The sequence below is a fragment of the Erinaceus europaeus genome, chromosome 12, assembly GCF_950295315.1.
Source record: "Erinaceus europaeus chromosome 12, mEriEur2.1, whole genome shotgun sequence".
NCBI lineage: Eukaryota > Metazoa > Chordata > Mammalia > Eulipotyphla > Erinaceidae > Erinaceus > Erinaceus europaeus.
In genome coordinates, this window is record NC_080173.1 from 33839172 (window position 1) to 33852228 (window position 13057).

Genomic DNA, 13057 nt, shown 5'->3' on the forward strand with positions numbered 1-13057 from the left:
TCTTCCTCTAAGTCCTTGAGGTGTGCAGTCAGGTCGTTTATTTGAGCTTTTTCTTGGTATTTAATATGTGATTATATGGCTATAAATTTCCCTCTCAATACTGCTTTAGCTGTGTCCCAAATATTTTGATAGGTTGTGTCTTCATTTTCATTTGTTTCCAGGAACATTTGAATTTCCTGCTTGAGTGACTCTCTGACCCAGTGGTTCTTAAGGAGTATGTTGTTTAGTTTCCAAATTCTGTGACTTTTAATAATTTTCTGTTTGTTGTTAAATGTTAGTTTTACTCCGCTGTGGTCTGAGAAGATACTTCAGATTATTTCGATGCTCTTGAATTTATTGATGCTGTCTTTGTGGCCTAACATGTGGTCTATCCTTGAGTATGTGGTATGTGGATTTGAAAAGAAGGTCTATTCCAGTTTTTTGGGGTGAAGAGCTCTGAAAATGTCCAATAGGTCTAGTCTTTCAATCTCTTCATTCAATTCTCTTGTGTCTTTGTTGATTCTCTGCTTTGTTGATCTGTCTAAGTGTGAGAGTGGGATATTGAAGTCTCCCACTATTATTGTATTACTATGGATATATTTTTGAAATTCTTTCAGTAAGTGCTTGATGAATTTAGATGGTCCCTCATTGGGTGCATAGATGTTAATAATTGTTAAGTCTTCTTGGCTGATTGATCCTCTAATAATTATGTAATGTCCTTGCCCATCTTTTATTACTTTATTTAATTTAAAATCTATTGTGTCTGAGATGAGAATGGCTGTACCTGCCCTTTTTTGTGGTCCATTAGCCTGTATGATAGTTTTCCATCCTTTCACTTTAAGTCTGTGTTTATCTTGTTGTGACAGATGGGATTCTTGCAAGCAGCATATAGTTGGCTTATGTTTTCTGATCCATCCCCCAACTCTGTGCCTTTTGATGGGTGAGTTTTAGCCATTGACATTTATTGATATTGTGGATTTAATGTATTGTAGTGCCATTGTTCAAAAAAGATTTTTGTTTGCTCTGATATATTGCAAGTATTATAGTGATGTTCTTGTTTATAAGAGGTCTTTTAGAACCTCTTTCAGGGCCAGTTTGGTGATGGTTGCCTCCTTTAACTGTTGTTTGTCTAAGAAGGTTTTGATCCCTCCATCTAATTTGAATGAAAGTCTAGCAGGATATATTATCCTTGGTTGAAACCCTTTTTCATTCAGGGCTTGATAGATATCTTGCCATTCTCTTCTTGCTTTTAGACTTTGAGTGGAGAAGTCTGCAGATAATCTTTTGGGTTTTCCCCTGTATGTGACTTTTTGTTTCTCTCTTGCAGCCTTTAGGATCCTTTCTTTATCCTTACTCCTTCTCATTGTGACTATGATGTGTCTTGGTGTCTTCAGGTCTGGGTTGATTCTGTTTGGAACTCTCTGGGCCTCTTGAATCTTGATGTCCTTTCTGTTATTCAGGTCTGGGAAGTTTTCTTCTATAATTTCCTCTAGAATGTTTCTTTCCCCTTCCTCTCTTTCTTCCTCTGGTAGGCCAATTATACGAATGTTACTTCTTTTGAGATCATACCATGTGTCTCTGTTGTTGTTCTCAGTGTCTCTCAATATCTTTTTGAACTCTTTCACCTCTTTTTTAGTTTTCTCTAACTCATCCTCTGTCTGACTAATTCTGTTTTCTGCTTCTGTTAGTCTGCTTTCCCTTCCCTCAGCTTCTTTCCGCAGTTCAGCTATTTCAGCTTTCAGTTCTCTAATTGCCTCAAGATAATCAGTATTTTCCTAGGGGGGTCTCAACTGTTGTTTCCCTAATACTGCCATTCCTTTCCTCCAATGTTTTCATTTCTGTGATTAATAAGTTTATTATTGCTTGCATACTTTTCTTATCTATGGTTACTTCTGGCTGATTTGTAGTTTCTTCTGGGCTCTTGTCTTCATTCATTGGAGTAGCAGTTTTATTTGTTTTTGATCTACCCATTTTTTTATTTATTTGTTTCTTATTTTTATGCTCTGTTGTTCCTCTGTTGTGTCTTGAGTACAAGCAACACTGTACTAAATACGTTTATGACAAATGCAATCACCAACCTCAGGAATTACAATAGCAACTGAAGCAAGTATTGAAGCAGTTTAATCACTACCAGTTATCCAAACAATGTCTCCAGTCCGTGAAAAAATAGCAACCAAGTCCAAGTGAAGAAGAAAGAGAAAGGAAAGAAGGTATAGCAAGAATAGACAGTTATGCAAATCTACTATCCACTGTATATTCTAGGGGTAGCTAAAGGAGAAAGGGAAGTAGAGCAGAGATACATGCAGAGAGAGTCCACTCTGAGTCAGATTTCTTCCCCAAAATAATTCCCAAATGTGTATCAGTGAATTCAGAAAGCTGAAGGAGGAAGGAAGAAAGGATGGCAAGAATGAGAAAAAGAAGAAAAAAAAGAAAGAGAGAGAGAAGAAAAAGATAAGAAAAAGAACAGTAATAAAAGAGCAGTGAAAGGAAAGAGTTATTTATTTATTATTTTATTTTTTATTATTTAATTAGCTATGCGGGGGGGAGGGAGAGAATGAGTAGGGGCGGTAGAAAAAGTGAAACAAGTTATTTTAGCAGTGAATAAGACACCCGGTCCCCTAGCAATGGAAAATACACTAAGAGTTAATTCTGGTCAACCTGAAGGAGAGGGGGAACGGGGTACGCATTTATCTTGTATTGATGATAAAATAGAACAAAGTAAAAAACCTGTCCTGTCTTCAGATTGGATGGCTCCAGATTGCCTCAGGCTCCCTGAGTAGAGGCAGCTGCTTGGCTACTTAGAAAGGAAAAAGGCCAAAGGTTTCAGAAGAGAATAGAATTAGAATGAATGACACCCCCAGAAAGAAGCTCAGCAGGGGAGCCTGCTAGGAGCAGATCTCTGGTCCCCAGGGACTGGTTATGGGGGGGGGGGGTACGCTTCAGGAATAATAATTTAAAAGAAATTTTTTTCCCTTTCTTTTTACTCTATTTTCTAACCCAAACTGAGTTATAGTCATCTCTTTGGTGTCACCGCTAGGACCCCTTATTGACTGGCCTACTAACGGCAAAAAATCCTGCCGTTTCCAGTAGATATGGTCAGAGCTCAAGCCACTAGCAGCTTCTCATTCCGCCATCTTCCAGAATCCCCCAGTAATCAGCAGTACAATTTGTTATAGCCAAAACCTGGAAGCAACCCAGGTGTCCAACAACAGATAAGTGGCTGAGCAAGTTGTGGTATTATACACAATGGAATACTACTCAACTACTCAGCTATTAAAAATGTTGATTTCACCATTTTCAGCCTATCTTGGATGGAGCTTGAAGGAATCATGTTAAGTGAGATAAGTCAGAAGCAAAAGGATGAATATGGGATGATCTCACTCATAGGTAGAAGTTGAAGTTGAAAAACAAGATCAAAATGGAAAACACTAACATGGATTGGAGTTGGTGTATTGCACCAAATTAAAAGCCTTTGGGGTGGGGTGTGGAGGGTTCAGGTCCTGGAACATGATGACAGAGGAGGACCTGGTGGGAGTTGTATTGTTATGTGGAAATGTCATGCATATACAAACTATTGCATTCTACTGTCAACTGAATACCATTAATCCCCCAATAAAGAAATTTTTTAAAAAGGAAAAAAAATAACAGAGCAATTATAGGACAACAACACCTCTGATTGTTTTCTAATCTTTCCCTATGTTTATACTTATTTGAATAAAAAAAAAAAGATGATGTAGATGTTGGGGGCCAGAGATTTCCAATGTCTCTGGATTCTACTCAAACTTCAAGCCAGTGAATCTTATCCTTTGGTAGCTTCTTGTCAAATGGCATCAGGAGACTTAGCAAGTTACAAATCAGAGGATCAACAAATACTTGCCTCTGTTGCTGGGGATGCAGACGATTGTTGGATACATCTTTGATGAGCTTTTATTATTTCTAGATGCAGTTAGTTTTCTTGTATAAAGAGGAAAAAAATGTTTTTCTTCATCTAACCTGACAGACTTCCCTGATTTATAAGTTTTTTTCAAATCCATCATTCTCTGAATGATGTCAACAAGTGGCCTTTATTATTTATATAATTTTATTCATAAAATGGAAATATTGACAAGACCATAGGATAAGAGCGGTGCAGTTCCACACAATTCCCACCCCCAGAACTCTGTATCCAGTCCCCTCCCTTGATAGCTTCCCTATTCTTTATCCCTCTGGGAGTATGGACCCAGGATCATTATGGGGTGGAGAAGGTGGTAGGTCTGGCTTCTGTAATTGCTTCCTTGCTGAACATGGGTATTGACAGGTTGATCCATACTCCCAGCCTGTCTCTCTCTTTCCCTAGTGGGGTGGGGCTCTGGGGAAGCAGAGCTCTAGGACATATTGGTAGGATCGTCTGCCCAAGGAAGTCCAGCTGGAATCATGGTAACATCTGGAACCTGATGGCTAAAAATGAGTTAAGATAGAAAGCAGAACAAATTGTTGACTAATCATGAACCTAAAGGCAAGAATATTGCAGATGAAGATTTGAGGTCTCCATTTTGGAAAAAGCTAGTAGGTCTATTTTAGGTATATTCAAAGGGGCCCTTGATTTTACTAGTTTTTGCCTGAGCCTGATATCTAATATGCAGGTGGACAAAGGTTCTTGTCTGGGGAGATGCTGTCATGGTTGGAGAAAGGACTAGAAAGCTGGATCAAGGAAAAGAGTAGCTCCCAAATATGGGAAAGTATATAAATATTGTTAATTGTAAACCCCACTGGTTTGATTTGGGTCCCATGTTCAGCACAGGAGCCTATGTAACCTCTGCATCCCTGTAGGTCTGAGCTTGCATTCTGTGGTCACAGCTAGCAACATTCCACGCTGTACTAATTTCAGGACCCATCATTCTCAAGTGGTAGGTAGAGTATGTTGTCCAACATCCCTTCAGAGAATGGACCATTCTCTACTATTGTTGATCCACATTGAGGACAAATGGCCTTATTTGAATCTCTGTATTTATGATTGTAAAATTGGGACATGGGAGAAGCTATTCAAGATTCTTTCCCATATTCTGGTTCTGCAATCGCATCAGGATTCTGGCTGAGGTTTAGAACAGATTTAAATTAACCCAGTAAGTACAAAACAACTCTAAAAAATGGAACATCTTGAAATGAATTAGATTTTCTTTCCAGTCTGGCTTCATCTTCTAAGCTAGTAGGATTTGAAAATTTGTAACTCAAGTTTCTAAGCCCTGATATACAGATATTTGGTGGGGTTTGGGGGGAGGGATGACAAAAAGACTGTGACAGCATGAATAAGAGCAGTAATGTAAACCAGTTATCCTAGAGCTTAAGAGTTTCCTGTTTTTTCTTTGGCTTTCATTTACATAACCTATTTTAAGGTTTTGGGTAACATGTTAGAGTAACATGAGCTTACATGTGCTATTTGACAGTTTTTCCTTTTTTCCTTACTCAAGATCATAATCCCCTTACATTTATAATCTGTTATTTCACTTGTCTTGCAGCGAAAACGGAAGCAGAGCTCCCCAGATGAAGATGCTGTCAGCCTCTGTAGTCTTGACATAAATGTAAGTCCAGTCCTTCCTGTTGCATTTGCCATGAGAACAAATCTCATCTCCAAATCTGCTAATATATATATATATATATATATATATATATATATATATAGTGTGTGTGTGTGTGTGTGTGTGTGTGTTAAGTTTCCAGGACCCAGCTGTGGAAGTTGTCACTTGAAAGAAACTTAAAAAAAAATTTTTTTTCCTGGTAAAAAGCTGTGTGACAACTTAAACTTCCAAACCACGTTGTGTATTGCTCATATCTTTTATTTCATAAAATAAAGTAAACTGTGCATATGGGTGGAATCTAGATAGATGTTACTGTTCTGTTTTAGAACTGACCACAGATTAAAGACCCCTTTGATATGTATCCCCCTTTGAGGGAAGGTAGTAGCAAGCTGGCCCAGCTCAGACAACTGAGTGAGTGACTCAGAAGCCACAAGTCTCTAGCAACATGGTGGAGCAACATGGTGATTTTGGATTAAATGAATAAAAGTTGAGATCACAATTCTACACTTAAGAGTCTATATGACACTCTTTTTCACCTATTTTGTCATCTGGCAGATAGAGGAGGCAAAGATTTGACTGAATTTGTCTGAAGGCCCAGCTAAATAATGAAAGTGAAGGTATCAAGCCCACTGAACCTACAAAAGTTAGCTTCATGGTGTGTTCTTTAAAGCAGAAGTTTGCAAAAGATGTTGAAGTAGTTGGATGCTAGTGATGACAGAGTTAAAGCGCTTGCTTGGATTTTTCAGATCCATGTCCTTGGCTGCTTAATTTCAGCAGTTCCCTTTGTATAATTTCCTGTCTCCCTACTGATGCAATTGGAAAGTCTTCTGAAGCCTCATCAGGCCTTTTCTGGTCTCCCCTTTTCTGTATCTCTTTCACACTTCTTGGATTTTAATTGTCGTGAATGATGGAGGCATTAGGCTTAGGTGTTTGGCTTGTTTTTCTCCTTTACTAAGACCACAAAGATCATTGTTGTGAGATGAGAACACTTCTATGTTAAGAATTCAGCCCTGGGCTGTGGTCCTGATTCTGCTTGTAATGAATGATGTGACCTTGGACAAGTCTCTTCCCCTCCGTGGGGTCTTTCTTTCCTCATTGCTTGGGGGGCGGAGTTTAAAATCAGATATTATAGTATCCTTGTGAAAATTTGAAACTGCTTGAAACACCAATTCCTGAATTATCACATGATGACATTTATTTACCAATATAAGTAATGTTCTTTTAGCTATTTTTTTGTAATGATTGCTGTGTTCTGTGATGCAGGCAGTGATGATGTAGTGGGCCTGGCATCTCAGTAATGTATCTTCCCATCTTTACTTTACCATATGGTGTTTATTCAGATCAGTGGAACTGGGTATGTCTAGTAGGTTGCCATGGTAATAGTACAAAAAAAAAAAAGGATGTTGTTCTTCTGGGTTTTACTTTATTCACTAAATGTCTTCCTATTGATAAAATGAAGTCAGTGAAAATTCCCTTATCAATAGCAAGTTTTCTGTGTTTGCAAATTTTTTAATTTTGTGAAATTATTAGGACCATTGACTTTTAGAAGTTAACGAGCCCTTAATCACTTCAGAAGTGAAGGAAACAAAGGTCAGCATTGTGTAGTGACATAGGCACAAATTTAATCTGGGTCATTACTAAGATTCTGCCTCAGTGGATCTTTTTCCTCACCTATGTTTATTTTTCAGGAAAGTCCCTAGAAACTTCTCATCAGAGAAACTCTAAATCTTATCTGAAGACTGTTTGCTTTTATGAGTTGTGGTTTGGTTTCTATATTGGTTGGTGATGTGAACATGCCTTCTCATTAAGTCCACTTAAGTCTCTTGTCATTAATTCATATCTTTTCTCCTTGTGTAGTTAGAGAGAATCTCTCCCTCTCTCTTCTCTTCTCCTCTGCCATCTGATATCACAGTAAAGAGACTTCTGTAAAAAAAAAATAAAAGAAAGAAAGAAATAGAAAGATATAGAAATTTACTGTTACGCTGAAGAATTCAACTATGGCCAAACTCCTAAGTTGCCTGGCATTTTCCCTAAAATGTGGCAAACTGATTACAGAATCTGGGAAGAGTTTCCTTCAGATGTCACATTGGATTATAGTAAATGTAAGAATTTGAATGATCCTAGAAGCTGTTAGACACAAAAACCAGTGTCTCACAGACTACTGGCAATCAGAGCCATATACATAGCAGGATATAGGACAGACCCAGTATTATCATGGCAGCAGAGGTGAGTTGAAATGAATTAAGTGAATATGTTCTGTGATAAAGGCAACAATGTCTACATAATATGGAAGTCCAATAAATCAATTGCCCTGACAAATAAATGGCCTCTGTTAGCTAAGCAAAGATGCTTTTAAGTGGTGGTAAACAGTAGCATCACAGTCCTTTAGCTAACCTGCAGCATTACAAAAGACATGTTTTGAGCCTGTTTCTGTGTAGTGTAAAGTATCAAAAAAGAAAGAAAAGGATGGATTCTGATGGATGACTCATACCAGAGGGTGCGAGGGCTTGGGAAAGTAATGTTAGTAACTCTCAATTTTTTATTCCATTTAATAAATGGAAAAACATTCACCAGATGTGTGCTTTTAACAGAATGTTGCTTGATGAAAGAACAGAGGTCTTCAGGGATCACAGTCAAGTTTCCATTGAGTCCCAACTCAGTGCTGCCTACACAGTGGGCTCTTGGAAAATACTTACTGGTTGATAGATGAGAGAGAGAGAGAGAGAGGAGAGAGAGAGATTGAGCAGGAGAAGGAGGGGGAGGAGAGGGGGGAGAGGGAAAGGAAAAAAAGCAAATCCTCTGTGTGTGTGTGTGTGTGTGTATGTGTGTGTGTGTGTTTCAACCAAGTTGAGAAATGTTAGCACTGATGAAATCTTTTCCTTTTGATTAAAAGGTATATACATAGGACTCTCAGGAGTGTGATCACATCAAACATTCTCACCCATGTCTTCTTTTCTCTGTAAGATTCAGATGTTAATTCTGAGAGGTGCCTGGAAGGGAGTCTTCCTACTAAACTCCTCTCCAGCCTATTGCTATGCTTAGACTTAAAGACCAAATAGGAGTGGGCAAGCTGAGAAAATAGCTTATACTCGCAGAACAGGGGTCCTCAAATGTTTTGAGGTGGGGATCATGGAATTTTTGAAGAATCTGATGATAGCACTGGAGTTCAGAAAATTTTATGAAACTGATGTGTAATTGCATGGGCCCATGGAGGTCCAACTAAGTCCTCATGTGAAGAGTTCTTACAAAGGAAACCAGAAGGCACCATATTGCCAAAGAATCATTCTCATACTCTCCACCCCCCAATAATTGGTAGTAAGTGAGTTCCTTTTTTTGTTTTTTGTTTTGTTTTTTCTGTTTTAGCTTTTTATAAAGATTTCATTTATTGAGAAACGAATTCTGACTAGAAAGTTCTACTAGTTGAAGATATAATTGGGCTCTATTTTTTGCCCTATCATTTCACCCATTTTGTTGGCTGAGTCCCCAGCTTTCTGGCAGGATAGAAAGAAAACTATTACAGGGTGGGGGGTGATGGGGAAACATATACTTTGAAAACTATTTGCAGAATGCAAAGAGCTCCCTGTAGCCACCTACAAATCTCTCACATCAAAGGATAGGTGTGGGATGGTCTCGGGGATCCCTCCCCCTCGCTGCACTTTCCTGATGTAAATTCTGGTGGATGAGGGATACTGAAGTAAAGAGCTGAGGATCATGATGCTCTAGGAATAGCCAATGACAGAAGAGGTAGGTGGTCCCCCTCTGGAGGGCACTGCTGAGCATAGATACTCCTCAAAATACAAATAAGCTCTGGGGTGGGCCTGAAAATCCTTCGCAATGACAAATGCAGTGTGAATGAATGAAGAGGAATATATGTTCTGTGTAGAAAATTTATGAAATGTAAACAACAGACATAACAAATTGTCTTACCACAAAGGCATAACTACAGACTGATATATTTCCCTGCTGCGATTACACACCCACTCGCTTGTACAGTGTTTCACTGTGACTTATTGCAAGCATACAAAATGGCATAAAGTAGAATACAAAATTCTATCAATATAGCTGGGAGGTATGTTCTTTACAGCTAAACTGAAGACCTTTGCAAATCCCTGTCCTGCTGAGTTTAATCTTGGCTGCTGCTGTGCATGTCTGATTTTGCTATGTACCTGAAGAACAGATAGATTTTTAAGCAGCTGCTTGCTCCTCCTCCTCCTTCTCCTCTTTCTCCTCCTCCAACTTGCCATCTGGGCTATTGCTGGAGCTTGGTGCTTGCACAATGAATCCACATCATTTGGAGGCCATTTTCTTTGCCTCTTTAATTTTTATTTTATTTTGTTGATTGTTGTAAATTAACTTAAAAAGAGGTATGGGGGTTGGGGCTGCTTGTGGCGCATATAGAAGAATTCACAGCAGGAGCTGGGAACTGGTTTAATCAATACATGGTTTATTAGGGTGAAACAAGTAAAAGGCAAAATAAGCAATTATCATCAAGGGTTAAGCATACGCTAGGTCTATAAAGTCTGAATATGATTATCAAAGTTTAGTCCCATAAGATAAACAATTATAAGCTCTGGTAAGGGTTGTTCATGGCTGTAGAGGGGTCTAAAAGTTTACCGGCTAGCAGAGTCACACGTGTTCAGTTCCCAGGAAAAGCAACCATGATGAATACCTGACCAGAAGAAGCTTCTGACCAGAAGCAGCAGCAGCAGCCAGCCAAAAAGAGTCATGTGCTCCAAGTCCCTTGCTTTTATACATTCCCTTCTCTGAAGCACCTCCTCAGGGTGAGTGACGTCATTTGTATGCTAATAGTCCCAAACTCCTTCTGGGGTCACCACAGTTGATAGTACAGAGAGAAATGAAAATGGAAGGGGGAGATAAAAATGGAAAGAGAAAGAGAGACACCTGCAGCATTTCTCCACCACCTGTGAATCTTCTCTCCTGCAAGTGGAGACCAGGACTTCATTACAGTTCCTCAGGCATGATAATGTGTGCACTCTATTTTTGCCCCTTTACTGGAGGATTAATGTTTTATAGTTGACAGTAAATATAATAGTTTGTACATGCATAACTTTTCTCAGTTTTCCACATAGCAATATAACCTCTGCTAGGTCCTCTGTCATCCTTTTCTAGGACCTGTACTCTTCTCCCCTCCCTCCCCCAACCCCCAGAGTCTTTTACTTTGGTACAATACACCAACTCCAGTTCAGCTTCTACCTGTGTTTTCTGATCTTGTTTTTCAACTTCTGCCTATGAGTGAGATCATCCCATATTCATCCTTCTGTTTCTGAATTATTTCACTTAACATGATTTCTTCAAGCTCCATCCAAGATGGGCTGAAAACAGTGAAATCACCATTTTTAGTAGATGAGTAGTATTCCACTGTGTATATATACCATAAATTGCTCAGTCACTCATCTGAACAGCTGGGTTGCTTCCAGGCTTTGGCTATTACAAATTGTACTGCTATGAACATAGGTATACACACATCTTTTTATCCAGATGGGTGTGTTTGACTCCTTAAGATAGATCCCCAGGAGAGGAATTGCAGGATCATAGGATAGGTCCACTTCTAGCCTTCTGAGAATTCTCCAGAATGCTTTCCACAGTGGTTGCACCAGTTGACATTCCCACCAGCAGAAGTACATGATTTTTAAAATTTTTATCTATTTATTTATTATTGAGTTAATAATGCTCGACAAGACCATAGAACAAGAGGGGTACAATTCCACACAATTCCCACCACCAGAGTCCATATCCCATCCCCTCCATTGGAAGCTTTCCTATTTTTCATCCCTCTGAGAGCATGGACCCAGGATCATTATGGGGTGCCCCTTAGTTTATGTTTACTGACATCACTTTCAGAATCTTCCAGTATTATATGATCCTTCTTTGTAGCTCTTTAAGCCACTAGTAGATTATACATTTGGGGGCATGATAAGCTATATGTGATGCTTCATTTTAGAAAATCAGAAAAGTAGTGACCAACTCCACATTGGATGACTAAGCTTTAGTAATCACTTTCAAAGGTCATAATGATAACCCACTTTGCCACTCTTTGTTTGCACAATCTTTATATTCTGATAAAAGTTTAGAGCAGAAATATAAAAAGGGATTTGCCATGAAGATTTTCAGAAATATAGAAAACCTAAAATATATCAGATAACAATTTTGGAAGTTAAAGCTATATTTCATGTATTAAGCACAATGTTATTTCAATGAAAATTGTACTAGATCACCTATAAACTTTTGTATATCTGTCTAGAGGAGAGGAACTGTGTTAAACTGAGCAAAATTGAACACTAGTAAGAGGCCTCTCAGTGGATATCAGTGCTATTTTCTATATCTTAATTTTCCTGATAGAAAAGTAATGGAGAGAGAAGTCTGAATTGTCCCAGAGAAATTCCAGTTTTCCAAAAGCATAACATTTATAATTCATCAAAACATTGATCAATAAAATGGCAACTGCTATGTTTCTCATGACAGTAATAATTATGTGACATCAGTTGGGTACTTGTAGTCAGAATGTCATTGGATACTTTTAGCTTCACACTAAAAGATTTTAACTTAGTGAATTTCTTTCATATGCTTAGTAAATTTGAATTTCTTCCCAGTTATCGACATTAACTAGACATTTATATTCCAATGGCTGATGGATAATTGACAAAAATCATCTTGGATTGTGACACATTTTAAGTTTTCTGTGTTTTTCATTTACTTTATTGAGATCATTGCCATCATATCCTGAGACCTACTTTAAGAATGTTTTTATCAACTTTATCAGATGAATACACCAACTTTATTCAGCCAACATTTTCATGGATATTAAGTTAATTTCCAACTTTTCAGTACTAGAAATAGCAGCAGTAGACATCCAAGAATATATTTGCAGAATTTCTTTTTTAAAATTTTCTTTATTGGGGGATTAATGTTTTATAATCATCAGTAAATATAATAATTTGTACATGCATAACATTTCTCAGTTTTCCACATAACAATAAAACCCCCACTAGGTCCCCTGCTATCCTGTTCCAGGACCTGAGCTCTCTCCCCCCACCTACCCCAGAATCTTTTACTTGGGTGCAATACTCAACTACAGTCCAAGTTCTGCAGAATCTCTTTTATCAGGATCAAGTACTAAAATCCTGACTGAAAGCCTATAGCTGTTCATTTGTTTTACCTGTGAGCAGGTTTCTGTCTCTTTTGGTAGTGAGAAGTGGAAGTGTAGGGCACCAGGCTTAATTCACCTGGTAGAGTGCACATGTTACCATGCACAAAGACCTGGGTTCAAGCCTCTGGCCACCACATAGGAGCATTACACAAAGAAGAAGCTTTGTCAGCTGTGGTGTCTCTTCTCCTCCTCCTCCTTGTCACCCTGTCCCTGCACCCAGTCTTTCACCCTCTGGGTCCTTACTGGGCTAGCTTCACAGGCAAGAGACCAGGAACTCATGGCAGCGTGGTAATACAATTCTTTTTTGATTCGGGGCCCCAGAGTCTGACATGAGCACAGTGGGTTAGGCCATGTG

At 38.6% G+C, this 13057-nt stretch overlaps 1 protein-coding gene across 8 annotated transcripts in view; it reads left to right on the plus strand.

Annotated features, from left to right (window-relative positions):
* ARHGEF3 (Rho guanine nucleotide exchange factor 3) overlaps positions 1-13057 on the plus strand; it is a 337446-nt gene that overhangs the window by 165731 nt on the left and 158658 nt on the right. For all 8 annotated transcript variants that reach the window (XM_060203100.1, XM_060203099.1, XM_060203097.1 and 5 more), the window contains one exon: positions 5475-5537. In XM_060203100.1, coding sequence (XP_060059083.1) covers positions 5475-5537 — 63 coding nt within the window. The remainder of the gene's footprint in view (positions 1-5474; positions 5538-13057) is intronic.